Source organism: Phytophthora cinnamomi (assembly GCF_018691715.1).
Source record: "Phytophthora cinnamomi strain GKB4 chromosome Unknown Contig62, whole genome shotgun sequence".
NCBI classification, from domain to species: domain Eukaryota; phylum Oomycota; class Peronosporomycetes; order Peronosporales; family Peronosporaceae; genus Phytophthora; species Phytophthora cinnamomi.
The window spans coordinates 496,681-516,334 of NW_027150995.1; the positions used below are offsets into that span (position 1 = coordinate 496,681).

At 61.0% G+C, this 19,654-nt stretch overlaps 8 protein-coding genes across 9 annotated transcripts; 4 read left to right on the forward strand and 4 right to left on the reverse strand.

Moving 5' to 3' along the window:
- Positions 1–490: 490 nt before the first annotated feature.
- IUM83_06869 (3-phosphoshikimate 1-carboxyvinyltransferase) lies at positions 491–5,255 on the forward strand (the record flags this gene model as incomplete). The annotated part of the gene is made up of 2 exons (XM_067931103.1): positions 491–4,253; positions 4,372–5,255. The coding sequence occupies 2 exons, from the start codon at positions 491–493 to the stop codon at positions 5,253–5,255; spliced, it is 4,647 nt and encodes a 1,548-aa protein (XP_067787243.1).
- Positions 5,256–5,492: 237 nt separating this feature from the next.
- IUM83_06870 (gammasecretase subunit aph) lies at positions 5,493–6,310 on the reverse strand (the record flags this gene model as incomplete). The annotated part of the gene is made up of 2 exons (XM_067931104.1): positions 5,493–5,624; positions 5,699–6,310. 2 exons carry the CDS (start codon positions 6,308–6,310, stop codon positions 5,493–5,495), a joined length of 744 nt encoding a protein of 247 aa, XP_067787052.1.
- Positions 6,311–9,074: 2,764 nt separating this feature from the next.
- IUM83_06871 lies at positions 9,075–12,197 on the forward strand (the record flags this gene model as incomplete). 2 transcript variants are annotated; one of them, XM_067931106.1, is made up of 3 exons in its annotated part: positions 9,075–9,183; positions 9,265–12,013; positions 12,098–12,197. In XM_067931106.1, the coding sequence occupies 3 exons, from the start codon at positions 9,075–9,077 to the stop codon at positions 12,195–12,197; spliced, it is 2,958 nt and encodes a 985-aa protein (XP_067787106.1). The 2 variants fall into 2 exon arrangements, with proteins under 2 accessions (XP_067787106.1, XP_067787105.1); XM_067931105.1 differs by having other exon boundaries at positions 9,265–12,197.
- A 165-nt stretch (positions 12,198–12,362) lies between these two features.
- Positions 12,363–13,216, reverse strand: IUM83_06872 (signal peptidase I; the record flags this gene model as incomplete). Its single annotated transcript, XM_067931107.1, has 5 exons — positions 12,363–12,471; positions 12,539–12,601; positions 12,685–12,744; positions 12,824–12,915; positions 12,989–13,216. 5 exons carry the CDS (start codon positions 13,214–13,216, stop codon positions 12,363–12,365), a joined length of 552 nt encoding a protein of 183 aa, XP_067787203.1.
- A 169-nt stretch (positions 13,217–13,385) lies between these two features.
- On the forward strand, positions 13,386–14,577 carry IUM83_06873 (RNA pseudouridine synthase; the record flags this gene model as incomplete). The annotated part of the gene is made up of 4 exons (XM_067931108.1): positions 13,386–13,844; positions 13,918–14,007; positions 14,072–14,329; positions 14,401–14,577. 4 exons carry the CDS (start codon positions 13,386–13,388, stop codon positions 14,575–14,577), a joined length of 984 nt encoding a protein of 327 aa, XP_067787107.1.
- A 263-nt stretch (positions 14,578–14,840) lies between these two features.
- On the reverse strand, positions 14,841–15,554 carry IUM83_06874 (uncharacterized protein; the record flags this gene model as incomplete). The annotated part of the gene is made up of 1 exon (XM_067931109.1): positions 14,841–15,554. The coding sequence occupies one exon, from the start codon at positions 15,552–15,554 to the stop codon at positions 14,841–14,843; it is 714 nt and encodes a 237-aa protein (XP_067787141.1).
- A 103-nt stretch (positions 15,555–15,657) lies between these two features.
- Positions 15,658–16,098, forward strand: IUM83_06875 (uncharacterized protein; the record flags this gene model as incomplete). Its single annotated transcript, XM_067931110.1, has 1 exon — positions 15,658–16,098. The coding sequence occupies one exon, from the start codon at positions 15,658–15,660 to the stop codon at positions 16,096–16,098; it is 441 nt and encodes a 146-aa protein (XP_067787103.1).
- Positions 16,099–17,037: 939 nt separating this feature from the next.
- Positions 17,038–19,440, reverse strand: IUM83_06876 (ars binding protein 1; the record flags this gene model as incomplete). The annotated part of the gene is made up of 1 exon (XM_067931111.1): positions 17,038–19,440. One exon carries the CDS (start codon positions 19,438–19,440, stop codon positions 17,038–17,040), a length of 2,403 nt encoding a protein of 800 aa, XP_067787104.1.
- Between the last annotated feature and the right edge of the window lie 214 nt (positions 19,441–19,654).

A 19,654-nucleotide genomic window follows, 5' to 3' on the forward strand; every position in this document is an offset into this window, starting at 1 on the left:
CGGGAGCCACGCGCGCGTCTGTCCTTCGAAAAGTATCCGTGATCAACAGCGGCAACTCAAGGCGGGCCTACTTGAAGTATTTCAGCACCGCGAGGGCTTCAACTTGGTATCTTTATAGCGATGCCCACGCACAGCTCGTCGAAAAGTGTTGGTGTCGTTGCTGTAATAGCAACCCGCGATGGCGATCCAGACTATGACAAGTGCACACCAAAGCAGTCCTGCGAGGGCACACGGCGCGAGGGCGCGGAAGTCCAGGGAGCACGAGTTGGCCAACTTGACCAGGTTGAAGCTGGTCCATTCACAACTTCTTGTGGCCCGCGGCTGCGTATTCATATCAGCCAGCAACGGTGCAATAGCACCCCATCGCCTCCAATAGTGCCCCCTCCCCGCGTTAAGTGCGAACTGCGATTGCGCACCACACCACCAACACATGTCAGCCATTTTGCTTTACACCGCTGGCCGCAGACGTCCCATACATCGATCGCCCGCCATGTCCGCGCCGCAGGTCGTTCCGTGCGGCCCGTACGACATCGTGCTGGGCTCGGCCCTGCTGCAGTCCCGCTTCGTGGCCGAGGATCTGCTGCAGCGCATGCCCGGCACGGCCACCTTCGTAATCCTCACGGACGCCAACGTCAGGCCGCTGTACGCCGAGCCGCTGCGCGCGCAGCTGGCCGCGCTGCTGCAGGCCCAGGGCAACGCCGCGCGCCGCGTGCTGCTGTACGCCATTCCCGCGGGCGAAGCGTCCAAGTGCCGCGAGACGAAGGCCAAGATCGAGGACGAGGTGCTCTTCCCCAACCGCTGCCACCGCGACACGTGCGTCGTGGCCGTGGGTGGCGGCGTCGTGGGCGACCTGGCCGGCTACGTGGCCTCCACCTACATGCGCGGCGTGCCGTTCGTGCAGGTGCCCACGTCGCTGCTGGCCTGCGTGGACTCGAGCATCGGCGGCAAGACCGGCATCGACGTCGAGGCCGGCAAGAATCTGCTGGGCGCCTTCCACATGCCGCAGCGCGTCTACATCGACCTCAGCGTGCTGCACACGCTGCCCAAGCGCGAGCTCATCAACGGCATGGGCGAGGTCATCAAGTCCGGCGCCATCTTTGACGCCGAGCTCTTCGAGCTGCTCGAGACGTCGGCCGAGACCATCCTCGCGCTCTCCGACATGGACGTCGTGCAGCGCGTCGTGGCGCTCACGGTGCAGGTCAAGGCCACGGTCGTCACGCAGGACACCAAGGAGATGGGTCTACGCGCCATCCTCAACTTCGGCCACAGCATCGGCCACGGCATCGAGGCCCTGGTGCAACCCGAGTATCTGCACGGCGAGTGCGTCTCTATGGGCTGCATCAAGGAGGCCGAGATCGCCCGCGGCATGGGCGTGTGCACGTCGGCCACGGTGGGCCGGCTGCGCCGCTGCCTTGCCGCCTACGGCCTCCCGGTGCGCGTGCCTGATCACGTGGCGACGCGTGATGTCCTCGTGAAGATGGAAGTGGACAAGAAGAACAGCCAGGGCGTCAAGAAGATCGTGCTGTTGGAGGAGATCGGCAAGGTGCTGTCCAACCCGTACGCACGCGCTGTTAAAGACCACCAGATCGAGCTCGTGCTCGAGAAGCAGGTGCGGATGGTGCCTGGCTCGAAGGCCAACGGCACCATCCGTGTTCCTGGCTCCAAGTCCATCTCAAACCGCGTGCTGCTCATGGCAGCCCTCGGAAAGGGCTCGTGCCGCATCACGGGTCTCCTGCACTCCGACGACACGCAGGTCATGATGAACGCGCTGCAGAAGGTTGGCGCCAAATTCTCGTGGGAGGACAACGGTGCCGTGCTAGTTGTGGAGGGCACCGCCGGAAAGTTTGCCACTGTGGCCGACGGCGAGGAAATCTATCTGAGCAACGCTGGCACCGCCGCGCGCTTCCTTACGAGCGCTATGACGCTGGTGCCTAGCGAAAACGACGGCACGGTGGTCGTCACGGGCAACTACCGTATGAAGGAGCGTCCGATCGCCCCTCTGGTGGACGCGCTGCGCAGCAATGGTTGCGAAATCTCTTATCTTGAGACCGAGGGCTGCCCACCGATCGCAGTCCGTGGCACTGGTCTGCGGGGTGGCACCATGCGTCTGGCCGCCAAGGTTAGCAGCCAGTACGTGTCGTCTGTGCTTATTAGCGCGCCGTACGCCAAGGAGCCGCTTGTGCTAGAGCTTGAGGAGGAGGAACCGACCTCACTGCCGTACATCCTCATGACGACGCAGCTCATGCAGCAGTTTGGCATCCCGGTGGAAACGCTTGCTCCCAACCGCTACCGTGTGCCTTCCGGCGTTTACGAGAATCCGAAGGAGGTGTCGGTAGAGGTCGATGCTTCGTCGGCCACCTACCCGTTGGCATTCGCTGCCATCACGGGCGGACAGGTGACGGTGGAGGCTCTGGGCAACACTAGCCTTCAGGGCGATGCCGCTTTCCACACCCTGCTTCGCTCCATGGGGTGCACTACTTCTCAGGATGCCACCTCGACGACGGTGACCGGCCCTCAGGACGGCTCGCCTTTGAAGGCCGTGGACATTGACATGGAGACCATGACGGACGCGTTTATGACTGCTGTTGCGCTTGCTGCGGTGGCGGACGGCACGACGAGGATCACTGGTATTGCTAACCAGCGCGTGAAGGAGTGCAACCGCATTGAGGTTATGGCGACGGAGCTGCGCAAGATCGGTGTGGAGTGCGGTGAGCTGCCCGATGGTATCTGGATCACGGGCACTGCGGGCAAGACCGACGACTTGAAGAAGGCGTCGATTGCGTGCCACAACGACCACCGCATCGCCATGAGTTTCGCTGTCCTGGGTTCTGTTGTCGACAACGTCATCATCACGGACAAGGAGTGCACCGACAAAACGTACCCCGAGTTCTGGGACCACGTGCACATGCACCTCGGACTCCATGTGGCTCCTGTTGTTGAGGAACCCTCGAGCAACAGTGACTCTGATGACACCACCGTACCAGGAATTTTCCTCGTTGGCATGCGCGGTGCTGGTAAGAGCTCGCTGGCGAAGGCCGCATCCGCCGCTCTGAAGCTGAATCTTCTGGACACGGACAAGGTGCTGGAGAAGGAGCTTGGTGAGTCAATTGCTGACTTTGTTGCCCGCCACAACCACACGTGGGAAGCCTTCCGCGAGAAGCAAAAGGAGCTGCTGTTGCGTCTTATCGCTAGCCCGCCCCCTGCCACGATCATTTCTTGCGGTGGTGGTGTTGTGGAGACCCCTGAGATTGTGGATGCGCTCCAGAAGTACCCGTACGTTGTGAACGTGCACCGTGATATCAAGGATGTGCTGGCGTACTTGGACACTGCAGAGGAAGCTCACCGCCCATCTCTGGGAGACACCCATGCGAATGTTTGGGCGCGGCGGGAGCCGCTGTACCAGCGCAGCTCTACTTTTGAATTCGTGGTGAATGCTGGTGACACGGATTATCAGCGTATCGACCGCGATTTTGTGCGCTTCATTTCCGTCATCCTTCCCGGCCTGCCTACGAGCTTCGACTACCGCTCGTCTTGCCGCGCGGACACGTTTTTCCTGTCGCTGACATTCCCCGATGTGAACGACGCGCGCCCGATTATCAGCGATATTTCCAAGGGTGCCGATGCGCTCGAGCTGCGCGTCGACCTTCTGAAGTACCCCCAAGACACGAAGTTTGTGGCTGCTCAGGTGGCACTGCTTCGATCGCTTTCAACTCTTCCGATTATCTTCACGGTGCGCTCGAAGGGCCAGGGAGGTGTTTTCCCTGATGGTGAGGAGCACGAGCAGAAGATGTTCGAGCTGCTCCAGCTCGGCGTTCGCTTGGGCTGCGAGTTCGTGGATATGGAGACATGCTGGTCGCGTAAGGCTCGCGATCACCTGATTACCCACCGCCACCAGTCTGCCATCATCTCGTCCTTCCACGCTGTGCAAAAGCCTACGTCCGAGGCGGAGACGAAACTCATTTTCCACGAGTGCTACTCGCGGGGCAAGGTACAGATTGTGAAGGTTGTCGTGAAGGCCTATTCTCCGCAGGATGCGCTCATGGTCGACCGCGTGGCGAAGGAGTTTACGAATGCGTGGCAGCAGCAGATGCCGATTATTTCTCTCTGCACCACGGAGGCAGGCAAGCTGACGCGCGTACTGAACCGCACGCTCACACCGGTGACACACCCACTGCTGCCTGCCGCCGCAGCACCCGGACAGCTTTCCATCGAGGAGATCATGGCCCTGCGCAAGCAGCTTGGACTTCTCGCAGGTATCTAATTTGTAGATTTGTGACAGCATACGCCTGCGCTTGATGTATGTGCTCCGTAAATGCGCATTATCTCACTTTGTCCATGCTTTCCTGCGTTTGTTTGCTTGCTGTTGATCAGCGCGCGAGTTCTTCTTGTTCGGGTCGCCGATCCAGAAATCGCCGTCGCCTGCGATGCACAACGCGGGGTTTGAGTCCACGTCGCTTTCGTCGCTCTTCACCTACGGTCTGCATGACACTACGGACGTTCTGGAGATCGTGGAGCGTATGCGAGCCCCCAACTCTAGCTTCGGTGGTGGTTCCGTTACGATTCCGTTGAAGGTGGACATCATGGAGCACCTGAACGAATTGTCGCCGGCCGCGAAAGCCATCGGCGCTGTGAACACCATCATGCGTGAAGACCGCAACGACTCCCCGTACTGGAAGGGTGACAACACGGACTGGCTTGGCATCCTGCGCCCCATCAGCAAGCGTTTGGCCACCCTCAGCGTGAGGAAGCCTGCTTCGGAGCTGACGGCACTCGTTGTTGGCGCAGGCGGCACTTCCATGGCTGCGTCTTACGCGATGCGCCAGTTGGGTGTCGGCAAACTGTTCATTTTCAACCGCACTCTCGAGAAGGCCCAGGCCGTGGCGGCACGCTTCGACGCGGAGGCCCTGTCGGAGCTAATCCCCGACGCGCTAGCTCAGGTCGATGTGGTGGTGGGCACCATTCCAGCGCAAGCGGGTTTCCAGCTTCCCGACCACCTCGTGGCTGCGCGCGCCGACGGTAGCAAGGTGGTGGTGCTGGACGCAGCCTACATGCCGCCTGTCACGCCGATGTTGGCACATGCGCACGCTGCGGGCGGTGCCGTGTGCATCCAGGGCTACGAGATGCTGTACGAGCAGGGCATCGAGCAGTTCTACCGCTGGCACAAGGCCACTCAGGTGTGGCAGGTGAACGAGGAGGCGATCAAGGAGGCGTGCCGCCAGCACGTGCCGGCCGACCAGCGGCTCTCGAGCGCTTGAGCAAGTATCTGTAGGGCAACCTGCACTACATGTAAGCTGCTGCTCCGTTCTAGGTTAGACAAGGCCCACGCATCCTCGGACCAGCAAGAAAAGTACTTGGTAAGAAAAAAATGAGTCGCTCGCACATTATTCGAGACAAGACTTCCAACTCGACGCAGACCGCTTGACCAAGCGGCCCCTTTGATGGGAGGACGAATATTTCCTGCTGCTTGTATCTCGCTTCCTGTTGTCGGTCGTTTACTTGGCATCCAGCGCATGCCTCTTGGATCGCCAGACGATCATCGTGGCGCCCGCGCAGGCCAAGGCGGCGCCGGCGTAGTGCACGGGGATGGAGATGTAGCAGCCGTTGGTGTTCATGTTGGCCAGCGCCTGGCAGCAGAGGAAGAATGCAGCAGGTCAGCACAAAGTCAGAAAAGCAGGCAGGGGGCCGACACACGACGTACCGACAGGGCGACGCCCATGTGGATGACGAACACGGCGCCAACCGCCAACGCGGACCGCTTGCGGTAGCCGTCGAAGGCGATGACCATGAGCGCGACGTCCAGCGCCGTGAGCGCCAGCGTGGAAATGGCGGCCGAGAAGACGAGCGGGATGCTCTCGCACGAGGCCGAGAAGGCTGCGCCGCGCGAGCCCGTGGACGAGCCCACGAGGCTGCCGAACATGAGCAGCGCGTGCATGACGGAGAAGCCCACGCCGCCCGCGAGCGAGGACGTGATGTCGTTGAGCGGCAGCTGGTGCGAGGACGTGGTCACGCGCTTGACGGCCAGCTCGGTGCGCGTGTAGAGGTGGAAGAAGAGCAGGCGGAAGGCCTCCTGCACCACGACGCCCACGGGCACCGTGGCCGACAGCGACGTCTTGAGCGGCGGGATGATCTGCCACAGCGTGGCCGTCACGAGGATGGCCACGAGCCACACGAAGGCGCCGCTGAGCGCCAGGATCACCAGCTGCGCGCGCTTGGCTACCACCACGAAGAAGAGCGCGGCCAGCGGCCCGAAACCCACGAGGATGCAGCCGAAGAACAGCGGCCAGTTCACCAGCCCGTCGTGCAGCGCCATGCCGGTCTGTGTGTTGGTCTGGAAGGTCTCTCGGGCGGCGGCAGGCAGGCGGAGAGCTACGCACGCTGCGCTGCTGCTGCTTGAGAGTCGCTGTGGCTTTCTGGCTTTTCCTGGGTATGCGATTACAGAGGGGCGTATGCGGATGGAGAGGTAAATGCTGTGAACCACACCAACATCGACAACATCGACTTCAACTTGGTCCAACTGCATCCTGGTTTCCTCTTCAATCTTTTTCTTGAAACAAGAGCGCTACAGCACTGTAGTTCCGAGATGAACGGGCATATCGTTTGCGAGCGTGAAGCTGATCGCCTCGAGCGTATCGCAATATTACCAGATGTAAAATACCAACCTGAGGTGAGCATACCAGTATGCTCTCCGAGTAGTTTGTTCTGTGTAGCTACCCACCCTGCGCTGTATCATTGCATTGCACTGAGTTTGCGCTGGCTCGGCCAGGCAGCGCGCGGACTCTGATAAACAAGTGTACCGACTCTCGAACCCACATCGAGTTTGCCGAGGGTAGCCATCTCACCGCGTGAGACGCATGTGCATCTGAGCTGAATTCACTTGAGGGACAAGGTGCTGGTTCGCAGGATATTCTAGCCGCTTAAATTTCTCCGACGCTAGTAACGCAGCAATGACAACGCTGCTGAGGCGCTTGCGCCAAATGCAACAAGCGCGAAACCTGACACCAAACGACTGGTACTGCGACGATATCCAGTCATTTGCTCAATTCGCGCGCAGGTGCAGAGGAGTTCTGTCGCAGGACACGAGACCCACATGGGTATACTGGGGCGATCTGTATTGATATCGCTACAAGACTGTAAATCTCTGCCGTAGACCAGAGTGGCATATCCCTTTGGGATGCTCGAACCAAGATGAATAAACCTTCATGGATTACTCGGTGTACGTATAGGAGGCGCCGCTGCCAGCACCTCCGCGTTTAACATCCCGGATGGGACTAGGTATCGACTTACGTAGCATTACTCGCATACCCACGCGCCCCATAGGTTTGATAGGCGAAGTCATGCATGCATGCCAATAAATTGTGGCAATAATATGTAGCCTGAGGGTGGTTTGAAGGTGCATACATGTACTAGTATCAGCCAAAGCGAGTCTGATATACATGTATGCACCTTCAAACCAGCCTCAGGCTGCATATCATTGGAATACATGCACGACTTCGCCGTGCACAGGCTGCGAACGCGTAGCTGTACGCCGCTAGACACGACATTTTTAGCAGCCGCCCTTTGCGATTTGCCTGCCACACGAAAGATTCAAACTCAATCACTCAATACGAGCAGGGTAAACGGACTCGACAAAGTTGGTTGCAGCCTCTGTCTCTCTCACAGCGCCCATGCAAATGAATGCACTGCGCGGCGCCGACGCAGTGGCTGCAGGCGCAAATGCAGATGCGTTCCCGGCGGCTCGCGCGGCGAGATGGCTACCCTCGGTAAACTCGACATGGGTTCGACTCGTCCGACATCATAGTGTACCGAGTTTCTGGTACATGTTTAGCTGCAGTGGATATCGTCGCTGTTGGAGCGCAGTGAATCACCATCAGTATAGTGAAAGCAAGACAGCCGGCGGCGACACGCCTGGCGCGACAATCAGGCCGCCGAAGCGAAGTACGCGGGTGCATGTCGCGCGATGACGCCGTCGGGGAAGGAGTCAGTGTGGGCTGGGCGCGTTGCGCCGGAGCAGAGGGAAGCTGGCAGGATCCGGGCAGGAAGACCAGGCGGGATGCGGGAGTTGCTTGCTCCAGCGCATCTATGAGGTCTCGGCGCAGCCAGATCCGGCCAAGCTCGAGGTGCTGACGGGCGCGCTGGCGGCCCAGCACGGCCCGATCCGTGCAAACCCGGCGCAAAGTTTGGCGAGACTCACCACATACTTTTCGCGAGATCAGCTCGTGTTGGGCCGTTAGCCGCTAGGGCTAGGGCGGCTCACCTGCTTTGCGTTGGAAACTTTTCGTCGCAACTCCCGAGAGAAGGCACCGGCCGGCCGACTACGCTAAGCTGGACAGGACCAGGCTAGCCGCTGCAGCGGCGATGAAAGCTCTGTGCATGTACCTAGCTAGCTGCCCTGCCACCTCCACCCCCGTGCGAAGGCGTTCGGGAAGATTCTGCGGTGTCGCACGTTCCGGGCGTTGGAACTCGAGCGCCGAGCCCGGCTATTATGGCGCCGAGCGTGTAGCGGCCCAACGACCGCGCCGGTGCCGGGCCCTGTCGTTGACCTCTTCAGCTCCCCTATTCGCCGCGCTCCCATCTGCCCTTTGCCAGGCTTTGCCTAAGAATGCCAGGCTCGTGGCCGGCGAGAAAGCTGACGACACGCTTGCTGTTCAACGCAGGCTGGTGCCTGCGCATGCTGGCCGCGCTGATTTTACCAGCGCTGCTGTTGGCGCGTGGGAAGCTGCGCGAGAGAGCGGGGTGGCAACGACTATCGGCGACCGGCATCCGTCTGCGAGCGCGCTCAACCCCACCCCACGGTCGAAAAAAAGAAACGGGGACCCAAACGCACGCTTCAACACGGCACGGTACAGGCAGGCGCACCAGCAGCCAGCAACCGAACCGCAGGCACAGGCAGCCTGGCGGTGGATGCGCCCGGTCCCTCACTTCCAATCCCAGCGGCGACCGAGGCAGCAGCAGCAGCAGCAGCGTCGGCGACCACCGCTACCTGCGCGTCCATCTATCCATCGCACCGCATCGCATTGCATCGCATCGCAGCGACCAAGTAAGACCCGTTGTGCACTCGTCGCCCCGCGGCCAACATGGCGTATCCGTACCAGTACCAGACGCAGACCGCCGCCGCGCCGCTGCACGGGCCCAGCGCCTTCGCGTCGGACCCGCTCGGCGACGCGAGCGCGCAGCGCTTCACTTGTAAGTCTCCTCCGCTCTTGATTGTTGCCTTTTCGTGACCCAGCAGCCATGATGCTCACTCTGCTCGCCTGGACCGCGCAGACCTGTTCAACCTCGCGCACCAGCAGTACGTGGCCGGCTACTACCAGGAGGCGCTGCGGCTCTGCGAGCAGCTCTACGAGTCGGACGCGTACCGCACAGACAACCTGCTGCTGCTCGGCGCGCTGCACTTCCAGCTGGGCAACCTATCGGAGAGCATCTTCTACAACCAGCAGTGCATCCGCGTGGCGCCCAACTTCGCCGAGGCCTACGGCAACCTGGGCAACGCGCTCAAAGAGCTCGGCGACCTGGCCGGCGCCGTGCAGTTCTACGTGCGCGCCATCAAGCTCAACCCGCGCTTCGGCGACGCCTACAACAACCTGGCCAACTGCTACATGCTGCTAGGCCAGAACAACGAGGCCGTGGAGACGTACAAGATGGCCATCATGCTGGACCCGCAGCTCGTGGACGCGCACAGCAACCTGGGCAACCTGTACAAGGTGCAGGGCCGGATCGAGGACGCCAAGCTCTGCTACGAGCAGGCCATCCGCGCCAAGCCCAGCTTCGCCATTGCCTGGAGCAACCTGGCCGGGCTCCTGAAGGAGGACGGCCAGATCGAGGCCGCCATCGACCACTACAGAGAAGCCATCCGACTGGCGCCGGACTTTGCGGACGCGTACAGCAACCTGGGCAACGCCCTCAAGGAGACCGGTAGGGTGGACGAAGCTATCCAGGCGTACAAATCGGCCCTGCAGATCCGACCCAACTTCGCGATCGCGCACGGCAACTTGGCCAGCTGCTACTACGACGCCGGCCAGATGGAGTTGGCTATCCACACCTTCCGACACGCCATTCAGCTCGAGCCCAACTTCCCAGACGCGTACAACAACCTCGGCAATGCGCTGCGCGAGTGCGGCCAGTTAGAGCAGGCCGTTACGTGTTATCGCACGGCGCTGCAGCTCAAGCCGGACCACCCGCACGCGTACAATAACCTGGGCAATGCTCTCAAGGACAAGGGCCTCGTGAAGGAGGCGTTGCACTGCTACACGACCGCTGCGCGTCTGCTGCCGCAATTCGCGGCCGCGCACAGCAACATCGGCAGCGTGCTGAAGGAGCAGGGTAAGCTAGACCAGGCGCTGGCGCACTACCAGCAAGCGATCACTATCGACCCCAACTTCGCCGATGCGTACAGCAACATGGGCAACGTGTTCAAGGATTTGTGCCGGCTAGAGGAGGCGATCCAGTGCTACTCGACGGCGATCCGCCTCAAGCCGCTGTTCCCGGATGCTTACAGCAACTTGGCTAGTGCCTACAAGGACGGTGGTCGTCTGGACGACGCTATCACCTGCTACCGCAAGGCGCTGGCGCTGCGCCCGCACTTCCCGGACGCCTTCGCCAACTACTTCCACTCGATGGTGTTCATCTGCGACTGGCAGTCGCGCAAGCAGGATACGGAGACGCTGCAACGCTTCGTGGATGAGCAGTTGAGCATGGACGGCGTCCTGCCTTCTGTGCAGCCGTTCCACGCACTGGTGTATCCGCTGTCGATGCAGCGTTTCCAGGACATTTCTCGACGGTATGCCGAGCGCGCCAAGCTGAACGTTAGCCTGGTGGACCTGCAGCCCATGCGCTTTAGGAGCAAGCGCGCTTCGGAGCGGCTGCGCATCGGTTACGTGTCCTCGGATCTGGGAAACCACCCTCTCGCGCACCTCATGCAGAGCGTGTTCGGGATGCACGACAAGTCCAAGTACGAAGTGTTTTGCTACGCCACGTCGCCGGATGATGGATCGATTTGGCGCAAGCAGATCTCTGGTAGCGTCGAGCACTTCATCGACATTTGCGCCCTGTCGAACGGTGACGCCGCGCGCATGATTCACAACGATGGTATCCACATCCTCGTGAACCTGAACGGGTACACGAAGGGCGCACGTAACGAGATTTTCGCGCTGCAACCTGCTCCCGTCCAAGTGAGCTACATGGGATTCTGCGGCACGCTCGGAGCGGACTACATACAGTACATGGTGGGCGACGCCACGGTCGTGCCTCCCGAGTACAGGCGGTACTTTACGGAAAAGCAGATCAACATGCCCCACTCATACTTCGTGAACGACCACAAGCAGTCGGCCCGCGACGTGCTGGACACGGAGAAATGCCCGACCCGTTCCGACTACGGTGTGCCCGAGGACAAGTTTGTGTTCTGCAACTTCAATCAGGTGTACAAGATCGACCCCGTCACGTTCACTACATGGATGAACATTCTCAAGCGCGTGCCGAACTCGGTGCTGTGGCTGCTGCGCTTCCCGCCTATTGCGGAGGCGAACATCCGTGCCGAGGCTCGCGCTCGTGGAATCAAGGACCAAACGCGCCTGATCTTCACGGATGTGGCACCCAAGGACGAGCACCTGAAGCGCGGATACCTGGCTGATCTGTTCCTGGACACGCCAGAGTGCAATGCGCACACGACGGGCTGCGACATTCTGTGGGGCGGCACACCGATGGTGACTATGCCCAAGGACCGAATGGCCACCCGTGTGGCTTCAAGTCTGCTGCGCGCCGCCAACATGAGCGAGCTGATCACGAATTCGATAGAGGAATACGAGGAGCTCGCTGTGGCGCTGGCCAGTGACATGGACCGATTGTGGGAGCTACGACGTCGACTCGAAGACGAGCGCCTTCAGTGCCCGCTGTTCGACACCGAGCGCTGGGTGCGCAACCTAGAGACCGGCTTGGTCATGGCCTGGGAGCGCCACGAGAACGGCCTTGCACCGGACCACATCGACGTGCCGGATATTTATGACCTCGAGCAGCAGAAGTCAAAGAAGCACAAGGCCATTGGTAGCCAACCGCAGTCCACCGCAGGGCACGCGGCAGCCAACAACAACCACGAGCACATCAGCAACGGCCCTGTCGGCAGCAGTGCGCTGCCGATGAGCGCGTTGCTTTCCGGTGGCATGCCGACTGCCACGAGGCCAATCCCCGCTTACGAGCAGCAATGAGTTTAAGGAGTGTAGTAGCTACGAGTCCACCCCACCCACCCCCTTTTCGAAATGAAGCGCTGTTGCAGCGACGAATGAGTATTTGACGTTTCACAACACGGCTCGACTTGCAGTTGTCTTTCTTTAGTAGTCCCCTCTCTTCCTGGACGCAGTGCATGACCGACGCTACTCTCTCTGTGTGAAGACCAGCACAGCCATTCCACCCACCAGCACGTACTTGAGCATCGGGTAGTCGTTTAGCAAGATAGTCAGCATGCCAGCGTAAGGGACCGATCTATACAGGAACAACAAGCACAATAAGGTTCCGATCCACGAACACCAAAAATGCAACAACGACGCACGCTCTGGCGATGCCCACGATGTCCTCGCGCTCGAGCCACGACTGGCCGTACGCGTAGAGGCCACTGCAACAGCAGAAAAAACACCAAAGACACTGGTCAGTCGTAATAAACTCAATGGATCTCAATTGCCAATGCAGTCGTCGCACCGGTCGTCCACGTTGTTGTTGTCGCCCTTGGTGAGGTACACTTGGTTCCCGTCCGAGGCCCTGTACACACAGCACCACACTCCAGTCGTCAGGCATGAAGGTTTCCTCCCTCTTCGTGCTGGAATGTCACGGCACCGACCGCTCGTGAAGCTCCAGCACTCGATGCACGATGGGGATGTCTCGGCCCTTGACCTTGTACACGACGATGTCTCCGATCTCGAGCTGCGGCTTCTGCTCCACACACACACAGAGGTCAGATCGGCCCTTGCGCCGCAGCAGTGGGCGGCACCGGGGCGCCACGCACCGTGTTGTCCAGGTACAGGATGTCGCCGCGCTGGAAGGCCGGCTCCATGCTGCCGCTGAGCACCACGACGACGGGCGACTCGCTCTGCGTGTAGACCATGAGCCCCTTCCAGATCATGAGCGCCGTGAGCACCACCATGGCCAGGTTCAGGCCCTGGTGGGCCAGCTGCCGCTTGTTGGCCCAGAGCCGCTTGACCTCGTCCACCTGCTGCTGCACCATCGCGCTCATCGTCGTCTATCGGATTGAATGCCACGTAGTGACCGAGGCGAAGCTCAAGCAGGCCGCGCCGGATTGTGATTGGCCAGATCTAAACAGTACTCCACCATGTATTGATTTAACAAACTTACTAGCCAATGAGAGCTCTCGAGTACTGATGGGCCGTCAGTACTTGACAGGCATGCTGCGGATGGAGCTGCTGGCGCGGCGCGTGCTGGCCCGCGGCGAGGCGCTGGCGCCCACGCTCTTCCGTGCTCACGCAGAGCAGCGTCGCGGCGTGCTGACCATCAAGAAGTTCACGCGGCCCAATCCCCCCCGCTCGCGCGCGCAGGCCACGCCCAAGCCCAAGGCGGCCGCTGCTGCTGCCAAGGCCGATGACTCCTCGGCCGCCAACGTTGCCGACGCGGCCGCGGCTACAGCGCCCACCATGCGGCTGGCCAAGCGCATCGCCATGTCGGGCCTGTGCTCGCGGCGAGAGGCCGAGAAGCGCATCCAGAGCTTCGACGTGACGGTCAACGGCCACGTAGTGTCGGACGTGGCCACCGTCGTGGATCTGGACAAGGACGTCGTGGCCGTGGACGGCCGCGTGCTCTCCAAGACGCAGAAGGTCAAGGTCTGGATGGCCCACAAGATGAAGGGGGTACGCTGGCAGCAACCACGACGCTGGATGACGGCGGACTACACGTACTAACCAAATACTGTAAATGCTACAGGAACTGGTGACGAGCAACGACCCGCAGGGCCGCGCCACGATCTTCGACCGTCTGCGAGTCATGGGACTCACGCAGCACATGATGCCGGTGGTAGGTTCCTATGTGAATGGAGTTTGGCGGCGTGCGTCGATGCTGAAACTATTGTGCCTCCCAGGGGCGACTCGATTTCAACACGGAAGGTCTGCTGCTCTTCACCAATGACGGCGACTACGCGAGGGAGATGGAGCACCCCAAGACGGAGGTGGCGCGCGTCTACCGCGCTCTGGTGCGCGGCAACGTGGCGGAGTCCAAGCTGCAGGAGCTCCAGCGAGGGCCGCTGGTGGACGGCATCAAGTACCGCCCGATCAAGGTGACGGTGCAGTCCACTGACAAGAAGGACTCGTGGCTACAGGTGAAAGTCACGGAGGGCAAGGTGTGTGTTGCTAAGCTAGGCGTTTGTGCCGATCATTTGTTCTAAATCTCGCTCGCTACTTGCCACGACAGAATCGTGAAGTCCGAAAGGCGCTGGCTCACGTACGGCTTGTGGTGAAGCAGCTGATCCGCGTGCAATATGGACCGTACCGTCTTGCTGATCTCCCGTCCGGCGCCGTGCTAGAGGTGCGCGCGAAGCCTCTGGAGAAGAAGCAATACAGGAAGCGGGATGATGACAAAAAGCGGTAGTTCGCTCCCGTTTTCGGTTCACTGATTCTGGTGTACTAACACGGTGTGTGGATAAAAGGTCAAGTGATACAGCAAGAACCCCACTCGGTATTGGAACCTCATACATCCTCATATCTCTCTATTGTCTACACTGATTCATCTCGAACTTCGAGAGCTTTGTTGTGTGCCCCAGCTGCTCGCCGAGGACTCGTGTACCCTGCTTTCGGGTGTGGATGCTCTAAATATGCCAGTCATACAGCTGCCCTAGCGCTGGTGTTGCTGTCTTACAGCTCAAATGATGCCCGATCGTCGCTGATGTTGTCGCTGTCAAGCGATGATGTAGTGTATCGGTCGTTGTCCGTAGGGGATTCAATGACGCTATACCAGTCCGGGACATCGGTTCGTGAGGTGGTGCTGTCTGTGGTGACGGAGGCGTCTGTAGTAGGAGTCTGCGTGAGATCACGGTTGATGAATGACACAGGATTGTGCTTCCTCGCCACTATGGACGAAGCTGTGGACGATGTCGACGAGAAGCGGTGCATGTCTAGGTTGTTGGGCACCTGGAACCAGCCGGAGTTGCTCCGTCCGGGCTCGCTTGAAAGCCGTGAAGAAGTCGAATATCTGCCGTTCGTCGAGTATCGGTCGCTCGTCGAGTACCCGTCGTTCGTGGAGTATCTGTCGTTCGTCATGGCGGAGGTTTCCGAGTCACCAGCGCGAAGCACGGACAGCTCCGAGTATCCACGGATGCTAAAGCTCTGTTCCGACGACGCGTTGGTCCCTCGGTTGTGCTGGGGCGTTTGCGTCATGGTGCTGTGCTCGGGTAAGCTGGCAATCTGCGACGGACGGTCGGCGAGATCGTACTCGGTGGACGATCGTGTGGTAGCATTCAGCTTGGTACGAGTGCCCCCGCTAAGTGGCTGATCTCGCGACGCAAAGCTCGAGCTACTAGCTTTCCATGCAGACATGTCCTGAGCCGTAGGCGCGACGATCGCGGGCATCGAGGCGGGTGGGAACGTGAACGTGGCAGTGTCAGTTTGGGTCGGCGTGCCGAGGTCGGAGGCTTCGCGCTTTTGACTTCTCCAGACGACGAAGAGGAGACTCATGATGATCGTCAAGCCGACACCACCGAGCACGCAGATCACGAGGGTCTTGGTGGAAGACAACCCGCTGAGCGTCCCAGTACTAGCTTCCGTACCGCTTTTCGACGCTGACGACAAGGAGGACGCGCTGCTCCCCGCCGTACTGCTGCGCAAGGTGCTCTGCGATGAAGTCGATTCCTGGAGTATTGTCGCACTTGACTCCGAGGCTATATGCGCCGGGGACGGCGCCGATGTTGCTGTCACGGCCGTGGTGCTGTGGGTGCTTTCAGTGCTGCTGGGGGCGCTTTCAGTGGTGCTGGGGGTGCTTCCAGCGCTCACTGCTGTTGAGGTGGTTGGCGCTGCTGTGGCTGCTTCAGTTGCCGTTGGAGTTGCTGTGGGCGCTGATGTCGGTGCAGACGTGGTTGCAGTAGGAGCGTTCGTGGCGACCGGAGCTGCGGCTTGAGTGACTGCGGGGGGTGCCTGCGTAGGTGCTTCGGTCGGGGTGGCGGTGGTCGCTACGGGGGCTGGCGTTGCTTCGGTCGCTGCTGACGCACCAGCGGAAGTTGTCACCCCTGGATTTGCCGCCGTCACGGTGCCTGCATCCTGCGCTCGCACGCCGGCATGAGGCGACGAGATCACTGCCAGAGCCATCGCTGCCGCCAGGACGAGCCGCCATCGCGCAAGTCGCACCATGTCTTCGTTGAAGTCGACGCTCTGCGCCTTTGCCAGCTCGTTGCTCACTGAGCGCGACAAGCGCTGAGGCAGCGCAAAACGGTCCGCGCGGCCGTCGCCCCGCAACCCACGCGCGCGCCTCGACACCTACGAAAAAGTCAAGCGGGGCGCCGCCCTTCGCGGCAGAGCCCCAGAACGTCGCTGGCACCAGAGAAAGCCAGCCGCAGCTGGGACGAAGCCCCGTATGAAGAGGTGAGGCCTGCCGCGCTCGAAACGAACTAACCTCAAGTGCAACCGACCACCGCGCTGGCCTGTCCGCATAAGTCGCTCAGCGTGGCAATACTACCGTAGTCACGCGTGGCGTCCAGATGGACCAGCGGCTGCGGTGCCACGCCGGACTCGGCCATCTGCACCACCTGCTTCACCTGCTGCGGGCTGTGGGAGCGCTCGACTAAAACGCGCGGCGATGGTTGCACTACTCCGCACGAAAGTCTCCTTTACTGCTGGGATGCAGCGCGCACAGCTGCATCGCATGATGCAGAACTCAAGTGGGTTGGTTCGCTTCCTGGAACCAGCGAAGGCGAAACGAGCGGCTCGACAAGCGCCTTCAACAAGTAAAGGTAACGTACGACTAGTATGATGGCAGGTTAGCGCGTTGGTCAGAGCAGGGGATCCGATACGCACCACTGCAACGCACGAAACCATATCTGGGTTTGTTCACTAACGTCATCTACAAGACCGTGTTCTCTCCTATCTGGGACGCCTGCGCGGCCATGGCCATGGCCTGCTGCTCGGACTGCATCATGAGCTGCTGCTGCATCTGCTGGATCTGTTGCTGTTGCAATTGCTGCAGCTCTTGCAGCGACTGTTGCTGAGCCATCGCCTGCTGGAACTGCGGCTGCGCCTGAGGAGAAGGCTGCGGCTTCTTCAGAGCGCCGCGCTTGCGGTCCAGCGCTTGCTGCTCCACCGCCTCCTTCAGCTTGCGGAACGTCGTGCGGATGCTCTTCTTCGTGTGGTCGTCGAACCGCAGGCGGTCGAGCTCCGGCAGCAGCACCTTGAAGCACTCGATGAGCTCTTCGTTAGTCGCAGGGCCGTCTGAGAGCTTCGCTGCACTTGAGCCAGTCGCCGACAGGCCGAGTGCCTCCTCCGCGGTCCCCACAGACGACGGAAGGCCAACACTGCCGTCCGCAGTAACGCTGTTCACACTTGTAGTCAGAGACAGCGCCGACGCGGCCGCTACGGCAGCCGCAGACGACGCAGACGCTTCAATGCGAGCGTGCAACTCCTGCAGGCGCGGCGTCAATTCATTCGCGACAATGGACTGCTGCTTGGTCGCGTCCGCATTACTTGGCGATCCCTTTTTGCCGTTATGCTTCGCGTCCACGCCCGAATTGTCGGGCACGGTGAACATGAAGTCCGTCTCCTCGAGACCGGCACAGTGAATGCCGGCGTTTTCATCACGTGGACTCACAAACTCATCGATAGGAAGCGGCCGCAGGATGTCGAGCGCTGAAACAGTATCGCAGATCTCCTTGTCGATTTCTTCCTCGAGCGAATCGAACGCCGCCAGCGTCTCGGGGGCCAACTTGGGCGAGAAAATTTCGAGCCCGTTCCAGCACTTGCGAACGATCTCCTCCGGCAGCTCCTGTTTCCAGCAGTGGCGTACCCAACGCATCGCCTGAAGCTGGTCCACGTGGAATACATCCTGTCGCCCTGCTTCATAGCGGTCCAGCGCGTACAACATGTGGTAACGTCGATACCGGCGCTTGAACGCCGTGATGAGCCCTGCATCCAGCGGCTGTAATGTTGTCGCTGCCGCCATAGTCGCCGCCATATTCGCCATCGCTGCCGAGTTGCTGAGCTCAGCTGCCGACGGTGTTTGGACTTCGGCCTCGGTCTGCAACTTTGTCGTAGTTTCCGACTGAGCAGCAACCGAATCCGCGAGAGACTGGTCGGCATCGGGCATTGGTGTGTCGCCCACGCCGGCCGCCGCGATGGACTCCGAGGCCGCCGCCAGATTGGCGTTCTCCTCTGCACTGACCGACACGGGCACTTGCATGGTCATCGGCAGCGGGTCCAACGACGGCGGCAGGATCTCCAGCCGCACGTTGCTCAGCTCCAGTCCGAGCGTGACGTGCGCCGGCGCCGGCGACACCAGTAGCAGCACGATGCGGCCCTCGTCGCGCATCCTCGTGTCGAGCGCCGACACGTAGTCCTGGAACATGACGGGCGTCATCCACGCGCGCTTGTTGTTCTGGTAGTAAAAGTGGCGCGAGTCGGCGTCCAGCTCCTCCGCCGGCTGGGGCAGCTTGCCCGGGCCGATGAACATGGGCTCCGTCTTGTCGCTGGCGTCCGCGTTCACGGCGAAGACGACCGTGAGCCGCTCGCCGCAGTTCTCCTTCCTGGCGGCGCGGCCCCTGCCCGCGGGCTTCTCGGGCGACAACTGGTAGTAGAGCCCGGTCTCCTGCATGCAGTAGACGTCGCGCGGGTCGTAGAGGCGCGCGGTCTCCTGCAGCTGCTCCAGCGAGCTGATGCTGCTGGGCATGGCGGCCCCGTTGACGCCGTCCATGGCGGCCGCGGCGCTGCCCAGGCGGATGTTGTAGCGCTTCTTGAAGCCGCCCAGCCAGCCGTTGGAGAAGCTCATGGTGGACGCGATGCCGAGCTGCGCGGCCAGCGAGCGCGCCTGGCTCTTGATGATGTCGCCCGAGATCTTGAGCCCGTTGTGGCGCGCGCAGAGCACCCAGTTGCACAGCGCCGTGTCCAGCTCCGGGTGCGTCACGAGGCCCTTGCGGCGCGCCGACAGGTCGCGCGGCGCCATCTGCGTCAGCTCCTCGGAGCGCGCCAGGATCTTGGAGATCGTGGACTGGTGCGGCAGGTGCGCGAGCTGGAACTCGCGCTTGGCCCACTGGCACAGCTCCTGCTGCGTCATCTTGACCTGCGAGAACTTGATGCACAGCTGCCGCTTCTGCAGGTTCGTCAGGTTGCCCATGGGCTGCGAGCGCCGCTTCTTCTTGGCCGCCGACGGAGAGGGCGGCGTCGAGCCCGGCGCGGCGGCTGCGGCTGCTGCTGGCGCCGAGGCGGAAGAGGCCGCGGCGGGCGACGCGAGCGCCGCTGACGCGGGGCGCTTGAGCATGCTGGGCGACGGCTGCTGGGGATGACGAAGAGGGGGAAAATGGCGGAGAGTGGGGAGTCAGTTTGAGAGGCTGGCATTGGACGCGGTGTGACACACGGCAGTTACACAATATGATGTGGCACACACAAATCCATCACGCAAATTGGCAAATCGCCTCTGTCTAAACTGGGCGATAACGCCTGTTCTATGTAGTGTCACGTACTATATATTTAAA